Here is a 20,719-nt window from a genome sequence, read left to right as displayed (position 1 = left end):
GACCCTGAACAAGCATACAGCACATCAGGTGTTTCTGGCAATATTGTCAGAACTGACAAGATTAGCTGCATGCTTCTTTCAGGTGTTATTCAGACACTACCGGAGCCAAATAGAGCAGTAGTGCTCCTGGTATTGTTTAACCTCCCTGCCGTTATAAAAATTTGCTGCGCACGGCAGGGAGGGTGTTTTTTTGCAATTTTTTTTTTAGCATGTAGCTAGCCTAGCGCTAGCTACATGCTTCCCCCCTCCCTGCGCCGATCGCCGCCGGCGCATATGCCCATCCGGAAATCCTGTTCTGAACAGGATTTCCATGAGGGCTTCCCCCGTCGCCATGGCGACGGGCGCGATGATGTCATCGACGTCGTGACGTCAGAGGGAGTCCCGAACCACCCCTCGACGCTGCCTGGCACTGATTGGCCAGGCAGCGCACGGATCTCGGGGGGGGGCACCCTCTGATGCGGCGGGTTGCGGCGAATCGGCGCGGCGGCGATCGTAAGTTACACGCAGCTAGCAAAGTGCTAGCTGCGTGTAACAAAAAAAAATTATGCAAATAGGCCCAGCAGGGCCTGAGGAATGCTCCGCGGCAGGTTACCCCGAGCTGAGCTCGGGATAACCGGCAAGGAGGTTAAAAGAAAAAAAAAATATGGCAGCTTCCCTATAACTCTCACCTCGTGTTCACTTTAAAGGCAGCACATCAGCAGGACAGCCAGGCAATTTGCATTGTTTAAAAGAAAAGTAAATATGGCAGCCTTCATTTCCCTCTCACTATAACTGCCCTTTAAATCTACTATAGTAGCTTAGTTGCTTGAGCCTTTATCGGGCTACACCATACTCCAATACATTCTGGAGCCACAAGTGTAAATCTGGACATAATGCCTAAGCTGTGTACTGCTTGCTCAATGTTCCCCTCAATGCTTGGGGAGGATTGCAAGATTCAGGAACTGGAGGCAATCTAATGAATATGAAACTTTCTCAACAACATAGTAAAAATGGAGCAACAACATAAACCACAGAACTAAAATAACGGCTTGATGCACTCAAAAGGTTGCTTGCTATAAGACAGGACCACTTTCGCTGTAACTAGAACACCAAGCCAACCAAACTGAAGTTAGCAAGAACTGACTCTTGTATAACATAGGACTGGTTACTGAGCTATAAATGATAGCTAATCTATTTTTATTAATTAAACATTGCTTATTAAAGAACATATTATGCAACACTGCAGAACATAAGGGCGTAGATTATGGAAAAACAACAACAAAAATGTCCTTGGCCAACCCTTCAGCAAGCTATCAGGTTAGATAATACTCAGCTATTTATTATTTTATTACCGGTTACAAACTGCAGCAAGACATCGTCTCATTACTGAAGGTAAACGATCAATCACAAAAAATACCTTCAGTCAACATTAAGAAAGCATGTGTATGGAGTGGAAGAACACAGGATGCAGTAAGCAAGAGAGGTGCCAGGATCTAAGGGTACTTTGGTAGAAAGTAAAACAAGTACTGGTAGGTCATTTTGAAAAGGTAGCTCTTTAAGAACAGTTTAACATGTTAAAAGTGCACCAGAGGTGAAGGTCGGATTAGAGAAAAGAAGCCTCTGGATCCTATAGACCAGTGATGGCTAAACTTTGCACTCCAATTGTGGTGAAACTACAAGTCCCATGAGGCATTGCAATACTCTTCACTTCAAAACAACAAGCACCATCTAAAAGGTTCCTTTATTTATCTACACTACAAGTCCTTTTAGCTTTAAAATGACTTGTAGTGTAGATTGGTTGTTAGTGTTGGCTGGTCATGATTTGAAAAAGGACCTGGAATGGCCTGAAACGCCTGTGTGTCATCAATGGAAACAGGCCCACAACACTTTTGTATTTTTATATGATATTTTAATTGAGCTATAATAAAAAGGAACCTTTTAGATGGTGCTTGTCGTTTTGAAGTGGATTGCAATGGACTTGTGACTCCAAAGTTTGACTGCAGCACATCTTTTTCCATCGGTGCGGTGGCAATTACCATTGAGCATTGCAATACTCTGACAGCTCGAAACATAACTCGGGGAGGCAGCGGCATGATGGGATTTGTAGTTTTGTCACAGCTGGAGTGCCAAGGTTAGCCATTACTGCTGTAGATGCTTCCCACGCCATCCTCCGAATCCCTGTTGCCTAGCACAGACCACCCAAAGAAATCTGACAAGGGCTTGTTGGATTAAATCGGGGGTCGTGCTCCTCTTCAGGCACAAATGAGGTAAACTGGGGAATGAACATTTAACAACAAGAAAAGTAAGGAGTAATTTTAACTTTTGGATTGCCTGGTTAGCATCCTTAGTTATTACTAGTTTACCAGATACAAATAAAGAATGGAGTTTTGATTTTATGCCCGACAGTTACACTTTAATCAGATCAGACATAAAGGCAGGACACTGGAAGTGATTTCAGGGAAAAGCATAGCAGTTTAAGGGGCCCATACACGGTTTGATTTCAGCCTTTGAAAGATTGAGAGGAAATCGATTGCCGATCGATTGATTTGCAGCCGAATTCAATCGATTTGATCAGACAGGATGGAAGATCTAGGTCAATCTATGGCATATAGAGTTGCATTAGATCCAAAGGTCCAATAATGCATTTAGATAGATTTTGAATAGATTTCCAATAGATTTAATTCTGAAATCTATTGGAAATCTGTTCCTAGTGTGTGGCACACATCAGATAGATTCCTGTCAGATTAGACTTGATAGGCATCTGACAGAAATCTATATGATGGTCGAATCTGCTGTACATCTATAAGTGTATGGCCACCTTAAAGCCCCGTCTACACTATGGGATGTTGTAGCGATCCGGCAGCTCGATTAGCCGCCGGATCGCCTCTTCCGCGTCCCCGCCGCGTCCCCGCTCGCCGGATTCGATTCCCCGCTCGTCCCCGCTTATCTTCTGCTCGATTCCCTGCCATCGTCCCCTCGCGGGGAGCGAGCAGGGAATCGGCGGAAGCAAGATCCGTCCTGTCGGATCTTATCAATCGAGCCACATCAGCGGAACGATTGATAAGGCACATCGGAGCCTCATCTACCCGTGTAGATGAGGCTTTATACTCAGTTCTCAGATGGCCTGGAAGCTGATAAAGACACTGGCAGAGATGGGAAGCAGATAAAGAGCAGTGGGAATACTGGGTAAAGCTGGGCATTCATACATTCAATGGCCTCAATTCACTAAGCTTTATCAAACACTTTATCAAACGTTGGATAATTTACCTGATGGGTAAAATCTAATTTTAAATTCACTAAGGTGTTATAGATTTATCGAATGATTTATTGATAAAACGTTCAATAAATCTATAACACCTTAGTGAATTCAAAATTAGATTTTACCCATCAGGGAAATTACCCAACGTTTGATAAAGTGTTTGATAAAGCTTAGTGAATTGAGGCCAATGTGTTTTATAAATTAGAAGATAGGTTTAATAAAGCATCTTTGGTGGTCTCCTGTGTTAGGAAAGGGCATATTTTGATGGTGGTATAAAGACCAGGGAATCAGGACATGGAGATTTACTGAACAACAGAAAGGGAAAGATGAAACGCTCAATTTTATTTAGCTATAAGTGAAATTCCCTCTCAGATTTTTATTGCTCTCTAAAAACTACAGTCTGTCTACAAACATGCCAGTAACTCTGGCAGAAGCCCCAGGTAAGTGAAAACATTTTTTTTTCCCTTTCTTCATCATCTTCAGATTCGCTTCAACTAATAACTGTGACTAGTCTTCTGTACACATCAATGAAGTCTGTATGAAATGGCTCTAAGGAGGTCACTGTCCATTTCAGTGAACTCTGCTTCAGCTGGGTGGGCAGCAGTGCGGTAACAACAAGGGATGCAGAGGTTGTGACCTGGGGGCCACCGGGGGCGGACACAGTGAACCCATCGCAGGAGACTTGGGCACAGCCGGCGCCACCATAGGCCGTAATAGGAATTACGGCTATAGCAGCGTACAGGGAGTAACTTCGGCGCCGTCAGAAGACGGAGCTGAAGTTACTTTTAAACGCAATCATTCGGCTTCCAGCAATTCTGGAAGCGGAATTATTTCATTCCCCACCATCCATGGCGGCTGGGAACTTGTGCAGCCGCAGGATCAGCCATATACCGGCTGTATCCTGCGCCCAAGTCTCCCGCACCAATTTCTCTCGTACGCCACCGGGGATCATTCTTCAATTGCTGTACTAACGCTTCATTGGTGCTATGCTGGTAATGATCACCTCTGTGTGTGCTTTGAATATTGCACATCATTAACTGTTCCCCTCCCCTGCTTATACCACTTTCGCACTGTGGCTGTCCTTGGCAGGTTTTGGTGTTCCATATCAGTTATGTGTAGAGTGCTAGACGAGGCCCAATGCAGAATTTGCACTGAGCCCTACAGTTTCTTAGCTATACCACTGTGTGTGCATAGTGAACATTTCACCTGTATTTCCTCATGTGAGAAAGTAACTCATAACTGTCTTCTGATGTAACTATTAATCTTAATAATTGATGAAACGGCTATAGGATAGTTCATATTAAGCGACAATCACTATGAATGACTGTATCTAGAATTAGATGGCACAACAAAAAATGCATTGCATCTCACAAAGGACCATGACAAATCATGAATACAGTACAAAAACAAAAAAAATAAAAAAATAAAAATATATGAACATAATAAAAGCATCAGAAAGAGGAAATCAATACAAACCGGATGTGCATTGCATTAGTGATTATTACATGATGACCTATCAGGCTGAACCAGTGTTCTGGGAAACACAGAGTAAGGCCCAGTGCACACCGAGCGGTTTTTGGAGCGATCCGCCGGCCGCATCCGCCTGGGAAAATGCTTGGCTAATGTATTGCAATGGGATGGTGCACACCGGCGGTTTGAGGTTTTTGCCAAAACGCAAAAACGCGCCTCTTGCTGCGCGTTTGCGGTTTGCTAAAAAACCTCAAACCGCCGGTGTGCACCACACATTGAAATACAATAGCCAAGCGTTTTCACTGGCTGATGCGGCTGGTGGATCGCATACAAAATCCGCTTGGTGTGCACCCGGCCAAATATCTGCTCTCTGCTCCCAAAACCGCTAGCGTTTTGACGATCTGCTAGCGGCTTTGGTGTGCACTGGGCCTAAGGCCTGGTGCACACCAGAGGAGTTTTTCTGAGTGTTTTGAGTTTTTAAATCTGCTGCTAATGTTATCCTATGTGTCTGTGCACACTGGAGCAATGAGGTTTTGTAAAAAACCCCATAGCATTACATTGGGAAGAGCTTTTGAAACCTCTAAAAGCTCTTCCCAATGTAATGCTATGGGTTTTTTTTACAGAACCTCATTGCTCCAGTGTGACACATAGGATAACATTAGCAGCAGATTTAAAAACTCAAAACGCTCAGAAAAACTCCTCTGGTGTGCACCAGGCCTTATACATATAAGAACAGCCGGACTAAAAGATTAATAATTAAAGACAAACATACAAGTCTGATTATAATGTTTCTTTACCAATACGTAGGATTCAGAGCAATGTACATAAACACACACGCACACACAGGTGAGCATGACTAAGAAAACAATATCAGATCAGTCTGCACCTAGTGACAAGGGTGGAACTGGAAGGGCTTATGACATGATGTCATGGTTTTCAGAGTCTATAAAGCTGCTCACAATTACCTTAGCTAGACAGACTGGTTTTTCAACACTCTTAAACAGGTGACAAATGTGTCATAAAGTGGGAGTGTCAGACTACTGTATTGCAACCATTATACCCAAACAAAACAAGAAGCTTGACAGATAAGTACATTATCAAAACACCAAACGCTACTTCATACGCCTTCTGTACTTTCTAATGGCAGGGCCATTTATTTAACCCAATTTCCGAAAGAGCTGGGAAGCTATGTAAAATGTCAATAACATGGAATCAGGTCAACCCCATATACTGTATGTCAAAAAGATGGGATGAGATATGGTTACCACTGCATGAAATCAGCTATGATTTCAACAACATTCTGTACATTTTGTGGACTGAGAGGGTCAGCCACTGTAGTCTGATAAGTGAAATGAGTTCCATTCTTGCCTGATATAGAATTTCAGCTGCTGAAAAGTTCAGGGACTTCACGGTCATATTCATAATGTGAAAAAAGATTTCGATTGGGCAGAGGTGTGGGCTGCAAGCAGGACAGTTTAGCATGGATGCTCTGCTCCTCTAATACATGCATAGGCCTTCCATGGAAAATACATGGTCTGGATGGCAGCATATGTTCTAAAACCTGTATGTTTCATCGAGCATTAATAGTGCCTTTCAAAGTGTGCAAGCTACCCATGTCACATAGGGGAGGTATGAAGACAAGAAAGGGTGAATATAATGCCTGCAATACACTCGATTAGCCGCCGGATCTACCACAGCCGCGTCCCCGCGTACGAGCGGATCGATTGCTGCTCGCCCCCGCCGGCACTTCCTTATCAGCACTCAATTCCCTGCCATTGTCCGCCGGCGGGGGAGCGGGAGCAGGTCGAGCGGCTTGATTGGGCCAGCTGAATATTATCAGCTGGCCGGATCAGCTGGCCGATACACGGTACAGAAACGTACCGTGTATCCCCAGCATTAGTTAGGGTTAAGAATAGATTAGAAGGGTTAGTCTAATGCTGGGCATACACTGTCAGATAATTCTTATCAATCGAGCCGCTGATGGCTCGATTGATAAGATCCAACCTGTCCAATACCCCGCCGGATCGATACTGTGCTCGATACAGGCGGGGATAACAATGGGAAGAAACGAGCGGCTGATTAGCAGCGCCCGCGGGGACGAGCGGGTATCGATCCGCGCGCATCAGCATTATGCTGGCCATACACTGTTAGTTTTTGTGCCGGTATCAAGCTAGCGGCTTGATGCCGGCGCGCCACCGCTTGTCGGCGCGGAACGATTCCCGCTCGTCCTTGCGGGCGCTGCTAATCAGCCGCTCGTTTTTTCCCATTGTTCTCCCCGCCGGTATCGAGCAGGTTGGATCTGATCAATCGAGCCATCAGTAGCTCGATTGATAAGAATTATCTGACCGTGTATGCACAGCATTAGAGTCTAACTCAAAACCTATGAATCTAGAGCTTTCTGTCATGCAGTTACCAAACTCAATTAGGTCAACTACATCCCTGGAGGAGTTTAAAGTGAACCTGAGGTGAAAATAAACTGCTGAGATAAAACAATTGTATTTATCCTCCTACTCCTAAAAGGACTACGTATCCCATGGTTTTCTTTTATAAACATTTACAAAGTAGGTTTAATGTTTTACTGTCTCTAATCAGTGGCAGCCTATTAAGTGTTCCAGACTTAAAATACATTAACTATTGGCCGTTGTATATCGAAGCCGAGCTCAGAAGCTGTATTCTGCCTGGAAAACTTTTACGGCTGTAATTTGCTTATCAGTTATGTTTACTACAGTATATTGCAGACAAGACAGAAGCTGGCACTTCCATGCCTAAAATGAGTCCCAAATCCCTGCAGGCAACAGTAATTGTGTAGTGTGCTGGATTTACTGTAATAAGCGAATGGTGGAACTATGCATATGTTTGAATACGAAGTTTACATACACCCACCCAAAAAAAAAAAGGTTTGTCACAAAGTGACACTGAAGTAAAAAAAAAAAAAAAAAAAAAAAAACTTATGATATAATGAATTGTATGTTTAGTATGGATAATTAATAGAACATTAGTAGCAAAGAAAAAAAAAGGTCATTTTTATTTTCAGTTATAGATTTTTTGTCTCCAACTTTGCATCATTCTGTCAGATTTACAATTACAAACAACACTCTGTATTTTAAACTATGAAACAGAGTAGATCTAATGACCCTTTGAGCTCCCCTGCAGTAAAATCTTATCTGAATCTGTCTTTCACGGTTTCCTTGATGTATACATGCTTCAGAAAATAGGACAGACTCCTTAAAGAGTAACTGTCAGGCTGCAGAAGCTAATTTAAACCTCTATTCTCCTGTGTTAAACAGTTTAGAAGGAAGCCAAAAAGCCATTAGTGAAGATAAAAATCTCAGTTACCTTTGATGTGTGCTTATCAGAAAAGCTGTTAGACCTAAGAGGACGCAAGCCGCATACTAAACTGCAAAGCATTCTGGGGCCCTCCCCTCGGCTGCTAATGAGACGTTACAGCAGCTTGTAATCAGTCCAGCGTGTAGCACTGATAAATCTCAGGGCAGAGTACACTGCAGGAGTCAGCTATTGTTCCTAGCCACATGGCTCATTAATATTCACTGCACACTGTGTTATTCAGTACGAGCTTTTCTGTGATCAGGAAGCAGGCAGGACATGACGACACATTTGACAGAAAAACATGGAACCTGCCATGAGCTGTCAGGAGCATCAATCTCTGCATATACTATATAAAAATTCTGTGAAGTACAAACGTGGACAGTGAAATGCATATGTAATGGAAGTACAGCCAATCTTTAGCTACTGATATATGTGTTTATTTTCTCTGAGACCTTATACCTAACAGCTCCTCTTTAACTTTCCGTGCTGGAAACAATATGAGACTCTTTCCTTTGCTACTAATGTTATATTTCTTAGCTGTACTATACTAATACAACTCATTGTATCATAAGTTTATTTTCATTTCAGATTCCCTTTAAGGAAGTGTGCGTGTGTGGATTGCCTCTTTACTATGGTAGCCTTCATAAATAAAAAAAAAAAAAAGAAGAGGTTATAAACAATTCTTAAAAGAAAAGCATATTAGAATTAGCAACAGAAAAAAAAACAATGTTCATTAAGTGAATGGTCTTGTTTTTGAGCAGGCAAAGTACACTCCTTCCTCAAGCTGCTGGCTGAATTACCACTTGGTCATATGAGAGGTGGAGACTAACAGCTGTGCCAGTTCCACTACAAACTACCAACACAGCAGCTGTCTGAAGGGAGGGGATGGATAGATTGATGGGCGAGGACGCCACAAACACCCTCAGCCCCGTCCCACACAAATACGAAGAGATTATTGTTGGGAACAGCTACAAAATGTTAATATTTACTGATAAATCCTTGCAAAGGAAATAAAATGGATTTTTTCACAGGCTTTCCATCACAGGCAGGTCACAGGCTTGTTTAGATGTTCAGATCCAGATTACCAACATGATATGCTGAGGTTCTATAACAGGCATGGGCAGACTTGGCCCTCCAGCTGTTAAGGAACTGCAAGTTCCACAATGCATTTGACTTTATGAGTCATGACACTGGCTGTAAGACTCCTGCAATGCATTGTGGGACTTGTAGTTCCTTAACAGCTGGAGGGCCAAGTTTGCCCATGCCTGTTCTATAATCACATGACCAGAGGTGGAAGAAGCAGAATGGTTTGGTAGAAAGATACTGACATATTCAGCTTCTTTAAAAAGGGACTGGAATCTTTAAAAGGAAGTGCAAGCTGTGCAGTTATATTCTACAATAAAGAGCTATATACAGAGGTGGCAGTAGTAGAGGAGAGAGCCCAAGACCTGCTCATGCTTTATTAAGAAAGTGTATAAAAACTTTAAGGGCCCATTCACACTTAAGAGATTAGCGGGCGAGTACCGCTAATCGATAAACCTCTAGTGCATTGTTACCCTATGGCAGTGTTCTCACTGCCGTGATTGGCAGTGTTCTCACTGCCGTGATTAATAGCGGTACAGTGCTATTAAAGCGCTGACCCCAATCGTTCAAATCGTAGAAGTGTCCAGTGATTTTTACCGCACTAATCGCGGTAAAATCACTTGCGCAAAACATTTTGCGGTTTTAAGTGTGAATGGGCCCTAAGGCTTTCACACTGGAGAGTTGCACATTCTGCAAGAGCAGGATCGCAACTCAATGGAAGGGACAGGTCCTATGGCATGTTGTACATGCAGTGTGATATACAGTGAAGCATAGCCTACAAAGTATGCTTCACTTCAACTGTTAGCATTATTTGGCACCACACTGCATGCATCGTGTTATGGCAACGGATTCCGTTGCACCGCACTACTAATGTGTCGATGTAAACATACCATTATAGTAGAATTGCCATTATATGGTCCAAAGCATTGCCCTGAGTAAGTAGCCTAAAGCCTAGTACACACTGGCAATTTTGATAAGCCAATCATTGGTCAATTTTACCACCTCCGTGTAGTATGACCATTTACCTATATAATCTGCATAGAATTGAAAATCTGTTTGGCCCTCATACTACATGGAGGTGGTAAAATTGACCAATCATTGGCCAATCAAAATTGCTAGTGTGTACTAGCCTTTAGATTGGATAAACCCTGCACATTGCATAATGCACGCGTTATATGTTAATTCAAAGCCTGCATGCAGCGAGTTAGAATAACGTGATCCACTACAACGCAGAGATGTAGACAGGCCTCAAATAAATGTATGGGTAGTGAGTTGACATACTAAACTATTCTGCAATGCAACTGATATTGGCCTCAATTCACTAAGATCATGCTGGAGATAATAAGGCAAGAGAAAACTTACCTCCACACAGTAACAGAGTTATCTTATCTCTTCATTCCTTAAGTTACCTCCTCTGTAGTTATTTTCACATGCAGTTAATAAACAGCCTGTCTTTAACTGTGGAGTTATTTTAAGGATTGAAGAGTTAACTTAAAGACAGAAGAGTTAACTTTAGGTTTCCCTGAGGTAAAATGTTTCCTGAATACGACATGCCTCATCACCATGGTGACATAGTTACATAGTTATTTTGGTTGAAAAAAGACATACGTCCATCGAGTTCAACCAGTACAAAGTACAACTCCAGCCCGTCCCCCACATACCCCTGTTGATCCAGAGGAAGGCGAAAAAAACCCCACAAGGCATGGTCCAATTAGCCCCAAAAGGGAAAAATTCCTTCCTGACTCCAGATGGCAATCAGATAAAATCCCTGGATCAACATCATTAGGCATAACCTAGTAATTGTAGCCATGGATGTCTTTCAACGCAAGGAAAGCATCTAAGCCCCCTTTAAATGCAGGTATAGAGTTTGCCATAACGACTTCCTGTGGCAATGCATTCCACATCTTAATCACTCTTACTGTAAAGAACCCTTTCCTAAATAAATGGCTAAAACGTTTTTCCTCCATGCGCAGATCATGTCCTCTAGTCCTTTGAGAAGGCCTAGGGACAAAAAGATCATCCGCCAAGATATTATATTGCCCTCTGATGTATTTATACATGTTAATTAGATCTCCTCTAAGGCGTCTTTTCTCTAGACTAAATAAACCCAGTTTATCTAACCTTTCTTGGTAAGCGAGACCTTCCATCCCACGTATCAATTTTGTAGCTCGTCTCTGCACCTGCTCTAAAACTGCAATATCTTTTTTGTAATGTGGTGCCCAGAACTGAATTCCATATTCCAGATGTGGCCTTACTAGAGAGTTAAACAGGGGCAATATTATGCTAGCATCATGAGTTTTTATTTCCCTTTTAATGCATCCCAAAATTTTGTTCGCTTTAGCTGCAGCGGCTTGGCATTGAGTACGATTATTTAACTTGTTGTCGATGAGTACTCCTAAGTCCTTCTCCAAGTTTGATGTTCCCAACTGTATCCCATTTATTTTGTATGGTGCTAGACCATTGGTACGACCAAAATGCATGACTTTACATTTGTCAACATTGAATTTCATCTGCCATGTATGTGCCCATATAGCCATCCTATCCAGATCCTGTTGCAATATGACACTATCTTCCTGAGAGTTGATGATTCTGCACAATTTTGTATCATCTGCAAAAATAGCAACATTGCTCACTACTGCATCTACTAGGTCATTAATAAATAAATTGAAGAGCACTGGACCCAGTACAGACCCCTGTGGGACCCCACTGCTAACAGTCTCCCATTTTGAGTACGATCCATTGACCACAACTCTTTGTTTTCTGTCCATTAGCCAGTTCCCTATCCATGCACACAAACTCTTCCCCAGTCCTTGCATCCTCAACTTTTGCACCAGACTTCTGTGGGGAACAGTGTCGAAGGCCTTTGCAAAGTCCAAGTATATCACATCTACAGCATTCCCAATATCCATATTAGCATTCACTACCTCATAAAAGCTGAGCATGTTAGTCAAACAGAACCTGTCTTTAGTAAACCCATGTTGATGCTGAGAAATAAGATTATTTTCTACTATGAAGTCATGTATAGTATCTCTTAGTAACCCCTCAAATAGTTTGCATACAACTGATGTTAAGCTTACAGGTCTATAATTTCCTGGATCAGATTTTTTGCCCTTCTTAAATAATGGGAAAACGTGGGCTGTACGCCAATCCACTGGGACTCTGCTAGTTGCAAGAGAGTCACAAAAGATAAGATAAAGGGGCTTAGCTATAACTGAACTTAATTCTCTTAGGACCCGAGGATGCATGCCATCCGGGCCAGGTGCCTTGTCTATTTTTAATTTATTTAGTCTTGCCTTTACTTCTTCCTGCGTTAAGTATTTAATATTACAGTTAGAAGATTGAGACTCTTCTGCCTCTGTAATTTGCAACAGTGCTGTTTCCTTTGTGAAGACAGAAGCAAAGAAAGCATTTAATAACTCTGCCTTACCTTGGTCATCCACCATTGAGTTCCCACCCTCATCCTTTAGGATTCCTTTACAGTCAACCTTTCTTTTGTTAGAGTTGATGTACTTGTAAAACTTTTTTGGGTTAGATTTGATATCCCTAGCGATTTGATTTTCAGCTTCGATCTTTGCCAGCCTAATTTCTTTTTTACAATTTTTATTGCACTCCTTATAATTGCTTAGTGCAGCCTCAGTCCCCTCCTGTTTTAGGACCTTATAGGCATTCTTTTTCCTCTTCATTTTATCCCTAACCTTTCTATTCATCCATAGAGGCCTTTTTTTATTCCTAGACATTTTGTTTCCATATGGGATATATGGGATATACATACTACAATATTGATTGAGAATATGTTTAAAAGCTTGCCATTTCGCTTCAGTGCCCTTCCCTTGTAGTACATTATCCCAGTTCACCAAACTTAGTGCCTGCCTAATTTGATTGAACTTTGCTTTTCTAAAATTCATAGTTTTAGTGGTCCCGCTGCCCCCACTCTAGAAACGTTATTAAAGACAGGAGATAAGCTTAGTGAATTTAGGGCATAGTGTGAATGCATTCTTCAGGCCTGCTTCAACTGCACTGACTGACCAGTTCTTGCCACCCAAAAATGGCAACCTGGTTGAATGGGCTGACAACATCAACCCCCCTCCCGGTGTGAGTGCAAACCACCAACACAGGCTCCCCAAGGGTGTGTCCTGTCACCTATCTTGTTCTCCCTTTATACAAACTCCTGCAAATAATAAAAAAAGACTGTCATGGTTATCAGCTTTGCCGACAACACCCCAGTCATAGGTCTCGTAGACAAGAATAGACAACAAACCTACCGACAGAAGATCGAGAGGACCTGCAACTGGCGTAAGGTCAACAAGCTTGTCCTCAACTCAGCAAAAAAAAAAAAAACACCCTGAACTCCACTACGTTCTCATTGAGGACTCAAAGGTTGCCAAAGTCTCCAACGCACACCTCCTAGTTACCTCCCTCTCCAAGGACCTAAGGTGGGAAGAGAGCTCCTCCAAAATACAATACAAAATAAGGCCCAACAACAGCTGTTCTTCCTGCAGCAACTGACAAGGTTTGGAATGACAAGCACCCTTTTGACCCGCATCTACTCTGTCACCATTGAGACAATCCTTTGACTCTTTATCATCGTATGGTAAGCGAGCACCTTTGTGAGTGACAAGCACAAGCTTCAGAGAGTCATCAAAACCACATAGAAGATTATCGGGACCTCCCTACCATCTCTTCAGTACCCTTCTCCTCCAGAGTGCGATCCAGGGCCATCGAGATCGCAAACGATCACTCCCACCCCAGCAACCACTACCTCAAACTACTACCATCCAGTCGCTGCTTCAAGGCCATCGCTACCAGGACCTCCAGGCACAGGAACTCCCCCCCCCCCTCACTGGTCCTGGCCCTAAACTCTGACCTCACCCTAACAGCAACCCCCAATGTGGAATGCGTTTCCCCCAATATGTAATCGAATACGTAACTGTATTTCATTATGTCCCTACATACGTTTTAACTTTGAGCTGTCTGTGCCACAGAATTCCTTTTAGGTTACCCTACTTGGCAAATAAATATAGGATTCTGAATGTCTGCCCATCGTGAAGCACTGATGCACTATCCAGTTCAGATCCTAAAACCACACTTTCTGAATACAAAACAACTGTATACAAAAAACTCATGAGACAAGCCAAAAATAAGCAGGTCACATCTACTTACTGTGTACACAAGTCAACTTCTCTTGTTGGTTTTAAAAGTGTCTTACAAAAAGAAACTCCGGGTTCTTAGAAAGTCCCCTTTACGTATTCCTAATGATTGGTAGGTTCACTTCAAACTACACAAAGCTTGCAGGTACATTAAACTAGCTTTGAATATGCCAGTACCAATCTAGCCCCACTGCACTATCCTAGCAAGCTGCTTGGCAAAAAGATGCTGCCACCAATACCAAATGTCTGCACTAAAACTGCTCCCACAAAACAGTTCAGCAAATTGAAGCAAAAGTGGTGCAAACTGGAGCAGATGCTCAGAACAAGGATTTTGATTGGTTGCTTTACACTACTGCTCTCCTTTGGCCGTTTACCCCAAATATCCATAACAGTCGTTAGGCTTAATGTGCCCCTTTGTTTGGAGTGGTCTCATTCATAGGTCTACACTGCTGTGTCCCAATCAATAAAGTCTCCTAAGAAAAATACAATAGTCAGGTTTTGTTTTTGTTTTGTTTGGTTTTTTTTTTACACAAAATGAGGCAATATCTACAGCAAAACACTATCTTCTAATGTGTGGAAGATTTGGAACCACTGGGTGTCCCTGTTGGAGATGTCATCACTTCTTGCACCTCCTGTCACATCAACAGCAGAAACAGGAAGGGAAACAGGAGACCAGACAACTGTGCAAACATGACAGAGGGTACAACCCTTCCTCAGCCTGACCAACAAACTGACTGGCAATTCTCCATGAAGAATGGGATAGTGTTTTGCCATTAGTATCCAGACCAATTGCAGCATGCAGATAATAGAAAAGACTCTTGCGCCTAAGCTTATGATAGCTGAGATAAATTTAATAGAATAAAATAAATGGTAGGAATATTGTACAAAAATAGCATATGCTCATACAATACATCAGCAACACCAGACCAGAATCTAGGGTCCCTGGTTCCAAATTGGCCCGTTTAGATCACGGGCCAATTTGGAACCAGGGACCCTAGATTCTGGTCTGGTGTTGCTGATGTATTGTATGGGCATATGCTATTTTTGTACAATATTTCTACCATTCATTTTATTCTATTAAATTTATCTCAGCTATCATAAGCTTAGGCGCAAGAGTCTTTTCTATTATCGGTTTGGTTCTTTGTATGGGTCTAGGAACACCAGCTCATATTCTCTGTGCAGCCTTACATTTATTATCCTTTGTCCAGCGCTGCGATCATCTCTGTATTTCAATTGCAGCAAGCATTCTGATGCACAGAAAATGAGTGCACTCAATATTGGTATGGATGACTGGCCCACAGGAATTTAATAAGGACTGATACAATTACCTGACATACGGTAGGTGGTTTCCAGAAAATATACAGTTTCTTGGGGTTTTAATAAACTTGTAGCATCACGTATGCTTTCTTGACACATGACTCAAAAATATGTTAAAACTTGCTTAGCCACCAGAGATGCAAATTTGGAGCAGAAGCTTGGCAACAAAAAGTTTTAAAAAGGGTCAGTAATTAGGAGAAATCCCTGTCTGTGCACAGCACAGAAGTAGTAAAAGAAAGCAATGGTTGGTATAACCAAAGCATTATACAGCAATGAACACCAATCTAGTCCCCAACAATGTCAACTAGTAGAGACCTTGCTCCAGTAAACCAATTACATGTAGCGTTTCTGACTGGAATGGTGCATTCTTTGAACCATCTCCGAGAACAAACTCCTTGATAGCATTGCAAAGCAGAAAGAACAGCCTCAAATCAACCAAGCTAACTGCCAGCTGGGAATCCCTCAATGTTGCACAAAAATCACCTGTTCCAAGGAGTATCTAAAGAAATATTCTAGTATTCCTAATATATAATTAAACTGCATGGAATCAAATAAAAAAGGCAGTTCAGTGCATCCTGGCGGCATACACTGAAAAGGGGCCCCTGTTAATTTGGGCGCCAGGTGTAGCCGCTAGTACAAGATTGGCAATATTACCCTATTCACCTAACCTCTTTCTCACACCTCCCCTCTACCTACTTCTAACACTAACCCACCTTACCTATTCCCAATGCTAACCTACTTCCAACATTAACTCCCCTGCCTAGCTTTACAGTACAATTTAAACTCCATATAGAGGTCTATCCTGTGCATGGGCACACAAGGCAAAAACACTGGGGAGAAGAATGCATAGTCTTTTTTTTAACCCAGAAATAATAAATGGGTTTATAATTTTTAGAAGCAGTCAGCAACACTGTCTGGTACTAATGACAAGTTAAAGGTGCAGAATTGGACCATGGAGCAGTGGAAGGCAGCCTGGTCTGATTAATCCTCTTTTCTTTGGCCAGCAAATTCCCCAGATCTCAATCTGATCAAGTATCTAGCAGGGTTTCTCAACTCAGTCCTCAAGGACCAGCAACCGTGCACTTTTTTCAGAAAACCACAAACATTCACAAGTGAGAAATTAGTGACTTGGCAGAGCCCATTAATTATCTCAGTGGATTTCCACAAAACATGCATGGTTGGGGGTCCTGGAGGACGGGGTTTAGAAACCATATGGGATGTGAGGGAAAAATCGAGTCTGATCCATGCAGGTCCTATCTTTCCACTAAGAAGACATGGGGCTCATCCCCCCAGGTACACTAAAGGCCCATACACATGTCTGATTTTTGCGAACGACGGGTCGTTTGAACATCCCGTCCAGTCGTTCGCCCGTCAAATCGGGCGTGTGTACAGACTATCGTTCGCGTGATAGACCGAGTTTGAGCGATCCACCGGGCGGCCGTCGTTCGCAAAAATCAGACGTGTGTATAGGCCTTAAAGAGACTCCGTAACAAAAATTACATCCTGTTTTTTATCGTCCTACAAGTTCCAAAAGCTATTCTAATGTGTTCTGGCTTACTGCAGCACGTTCTACTATCACCATCTCTGTAATAAATCAACTTATCTCTCTCTTGTCAGACTTGTCAGCCTGTGTCTGGAAGGCTGCCAAGTTCTTCAGTGTTGTGGTTCTGTGATGCATCTCCCCCCTCCAGGCCGCTCTCTGCACACTGCCTGTGTATTATTTAGATAAGGGCAGCTTCTCTCTTCTCTCTTATCTTTCACAAGCTGGATAAATCCTCCTCTGAGCTGGCTGGGCTTTCACATACTGAGGAATTACATACAGGCAGAGCTGTCTGCACTCTGCAGGAAGAAACAGCCTGACACTTCAGTGGAAGATAGCTGCAGGGGGAAATAAACTATCTCTTGAGATTCAAAAGGAAGGCTGTATACAGCCTGCTTATGTATGAATGTATTTTCTATGTGTGGTGTGGACATGCTGTACATCAACCTACTTCCTGTTTTGGTGGCCATTTTGTTTGTTTATAAACAAACTTTTAAAAACTGTTTTTAACCACTTTTAATGCGGCGGGGAGCGGTGAAATTGTGACAGAGGGGAATAGGAGATGTCCCCTAACGCACTGGTATGTTTACTTTTGTGCGATTTTAACAATACAGATCCTCTTTAAGACGTTTTGGCAATCGCATGCAGTTTCCTGATCACAAAAGCAAAAAAATATAAAAGTGTTGCATATTTCAACCGATGCAATCTAAATGTTACCATTGTGCAACTGCACCGCATGCTGCTTTTCAGTCTCATTCTACAAACCGCACAGCAAAAAGCGAGTTTGTCATTTCTAGTGGAAATGATCATCGAAAGAATCCGATGCTAACGGTCAGAGATGTTATGGAGTCAATACCTGGCCAAGTTGCAGCCTTTTTGGTGGCACAAAGCGAACCTACACAATATTAGAAAGGAAGTGGTAATGTTTTGGCTGATCAATGTATGCAGGAACATATAGTCCTTTGGTTAATTAATAGCTATAACAAATATAAATGTAAGTCCTTGGGAACAACGCTAGCCAAACTGTGCCAAGAAGCTGTGCTGTAATCACTGGGTCAATGCTGGCTTGTGTGGAACACAGTCACATGGCTGCCTTGTAAACAATTCAGCCACAGATTGCATCCTTGCATAAGAGAAACAGGTAGAGGGGTGGATCTGGAGCCTTATCCTGTGTACGTCCTGCACACAGTACAAGACACTGGGAAATTGAGCTCTATAGGCTTGCAGATATTGTGGCCTGTGGCAGGTTAGTTTAGATCACTATATTTTGTTCACAATTTCAGCATGTGAGCCTCTGGCAGTGACTAGCGCACATCGATGGGCCTAGAACAATTATAACCTGAACCCCAGACACAAATTGTGACTTGTTATTAACAAAATAAGGTTATACAACACAAAAAAAGACTACCAATCCCTTATTTGTGTGAAAGAAGATTGCAAAGAAACAGTAATCAGTAAGATTATTGCAAAAAAATGAGCTTCGCATGATTAATAGAGCGCAATAATGGGAATAAGCTGGCAGCTAATCTACACCATTTCTTTACACTGGCCTGAGCTGTCACTGATCATTCTGAAGTTGAAGAACAATGCCACATGTCTGTATTACAGCAGCAAACATACTCAACAGGAAGGTATATCATGTATTAAAACAGTAAAAAAAGATTGCTATGGAAACAGCAGGGGACTGTTAAGAAAGGACGCCGCCGATATTGTAGGAAAGTGGCCATTCCACTATTAGGAGATAAAAGTGACCTATGTACACTGCACCCAGCCTTTCTGCAGAAACCTCTATGGTTGCTGTCAGAGGTGAATATGCTGGTGGCTATTTGAACAGGGTTTTGCATAATTGCAGCAATGGTTTAAGTTGTCATTCTGGTTTGTGCAACTTTTTGGATAACAGATTGTTGGATTGCATTTCTTTCCTTACCGTGACCTCTGGATTTCAAAGGCACTGCTGGTCCCACTCGGTATTTGGTCACTACAGCTGAAGACTGGGGTGGCTGAAGTCCGACAAAAAGCAGCCGGCAATATAGCGGAGGTGAGGGAGTTAAGACGGCCTCTGCTACCTGCGCAAGGTGCTGGAAGAGGAAACCCACTCCCTGCAGATGCTGGACCACAGCTTGTAAAGGCATCCTCCTCCTCCTCCTCATCACACTCAATTAGCTGGTGTTTCCTCAAGTGTATCTGTGGCTCTATCAGATCCTGTCTCCCACTCACAGAAATGGCCAAGGGTCCTGATGGAGAGGTCAGTCCTGTCTTGCTGAGCACTGCATGGACCTGATGAAGAGGTGATCCAGGTAAGGCTGCATTAAGTGCTGTGTTACATATTGCATCCTTGTCTGCAAGCTGAGAAGGCTGCCGAGTCCTGCTTAACACACATGCAGCCCCCTCCCTTGCCACCCCATTAGCCTGCAGGGGTCGCCCATCCAGAGAGATGTTGGTGAGGAAGGAGAGGGCAGCCTGTCTCCTGCGAGGATCCATGCGCTGCTGCTTCCTAACATGATCCAGGCTATAGGACCCAGGAGATTGCAAGGAGCCCACTGTCATCCCATTGATGCTGCTTTTACTGCTTGTAGCAGCAGCCATAGTATGCTACAGTGAGATCAGTGAAAGCTAAAGCTTCATACCAGCGGAGTGCCAGACTACACAGCAGCGCACACACAGCAGTAGCAGCAGCAAGGCACTGCTTGTTATTACTGTGTGCTGGGCGGGTTCATAGATGACATGCTTCCTCTCTTCCCCTCCCCTGTTTTTGCCCTCTGCACGTGTGCACTAATGGGATGGATCTCCCCAATTTATGAACAGTACTTAGTTTATAGATCAACTGCTCCACCGTGTGGAGATTTTAAATATCACAATGTAAAACAAGGAGCCAGTTCATTCAGCATAGTATTGTCATCCTGTTCTTTTGCACACTGGTTCACACTAATGAAGAAGGCTGGTGTTTCTCCATCATCCCTATTAATGGGGGAATGCTGTGTAAAGAGACGACAACTCATTTCTAGGACAGCGTACACACGGACGTTCTTGCTCAAGGTTTAGCATTGCGACACTTCTGATGGAAGCTGCATGTAATGGCTTTCGGTTGTTTCTTGGGGGATGTGGTAATTTCTCCTTGTTTTCAGGGAAATTAGCATTCCAAACTTACATTGCAGTCAAACACACCGTAATGTCAGTACGTCCACATCTGTCAGTACGTCCTCACCTGTCAGTACGTCCTCACCTGTCAGTCCACACCCGTTGCAAGAGTGAACTTAGTTTAACAGTTCTTCTCAAAAAAGCTCTACTTCAAGCAGTCATGATGTAGTAATCATTAAAATCTTGAATGTAGATATCACTTTGCAAATGTAGCAAGAACAAAACTAAAATGTGGCAGTGCAGTCAACAATCACCTCAGCGTGCTGCAAAAGGACTACAGCTGACCATTGGAACCCCAATCCAATATCTAATAGCAGAAAACAGAAATGTATCCAAGCACTTGTCTTAACCCTCTGGGCGATACAATTATATCGCCCAGGAGGGGGCGCAGCACTTTTTAAATTTTTTATTTTTTAAATCATGTAGCGAGCCCTGGGCTCGCTACATGATAGCCGCAGC

General features: G+C 42.8%; 1 protein-coding gene across 4 annotated transcripts in view; it reads right to left on the bottom strand.

Moving 5' to 3' along the window:
- Positions 1-20,719, bottom strand: part of CABLES1 (Cdk5 and Abl enzyme substrate 1) — a 152,131-nt gene that overhangs the window by 85,575 nt on the left and 45,837 nt on the right. For 2 of the 4 annotated variants that reach the window (XM_068237254.1, XM_068237256.1), the window contains exon 1: positions 19,050-19,795. The exons of the other annotated variants lie outside the window; for them this stretch is intronic. In XM_068237254.1, the coding sequence (XP_068093355.1) occupies positions 19,050-19,708 (659 nt within the window). In that variant the 5' untranslated portion in view covers positions 19,709-19,795. Of the gene's footprint in view, positions 1-19,049; positions 19,796-20,719 lie in introns of those variants that run through there. 4 annotated transcript variants of the gene reach the window in all.

This window comes from Hyperolius riggenbachi, chromosome 5 (assembly GCF_040937935.1).
Source record: "Hyperolius riggenbachi isolate aHypRig1 chromosome 5, aHypRig1.pri, whole genome shotgun sequence".
Lineage (NCBI taxonomy): Eukaryota > Metazoa > Chordata > Amphibia > Anura > Hyperoliidae > Hyperolius > Hyperolius riggenbachi.
This window is presented reverse-complemented; position numbering and strand designations above follow the sequence as displayed.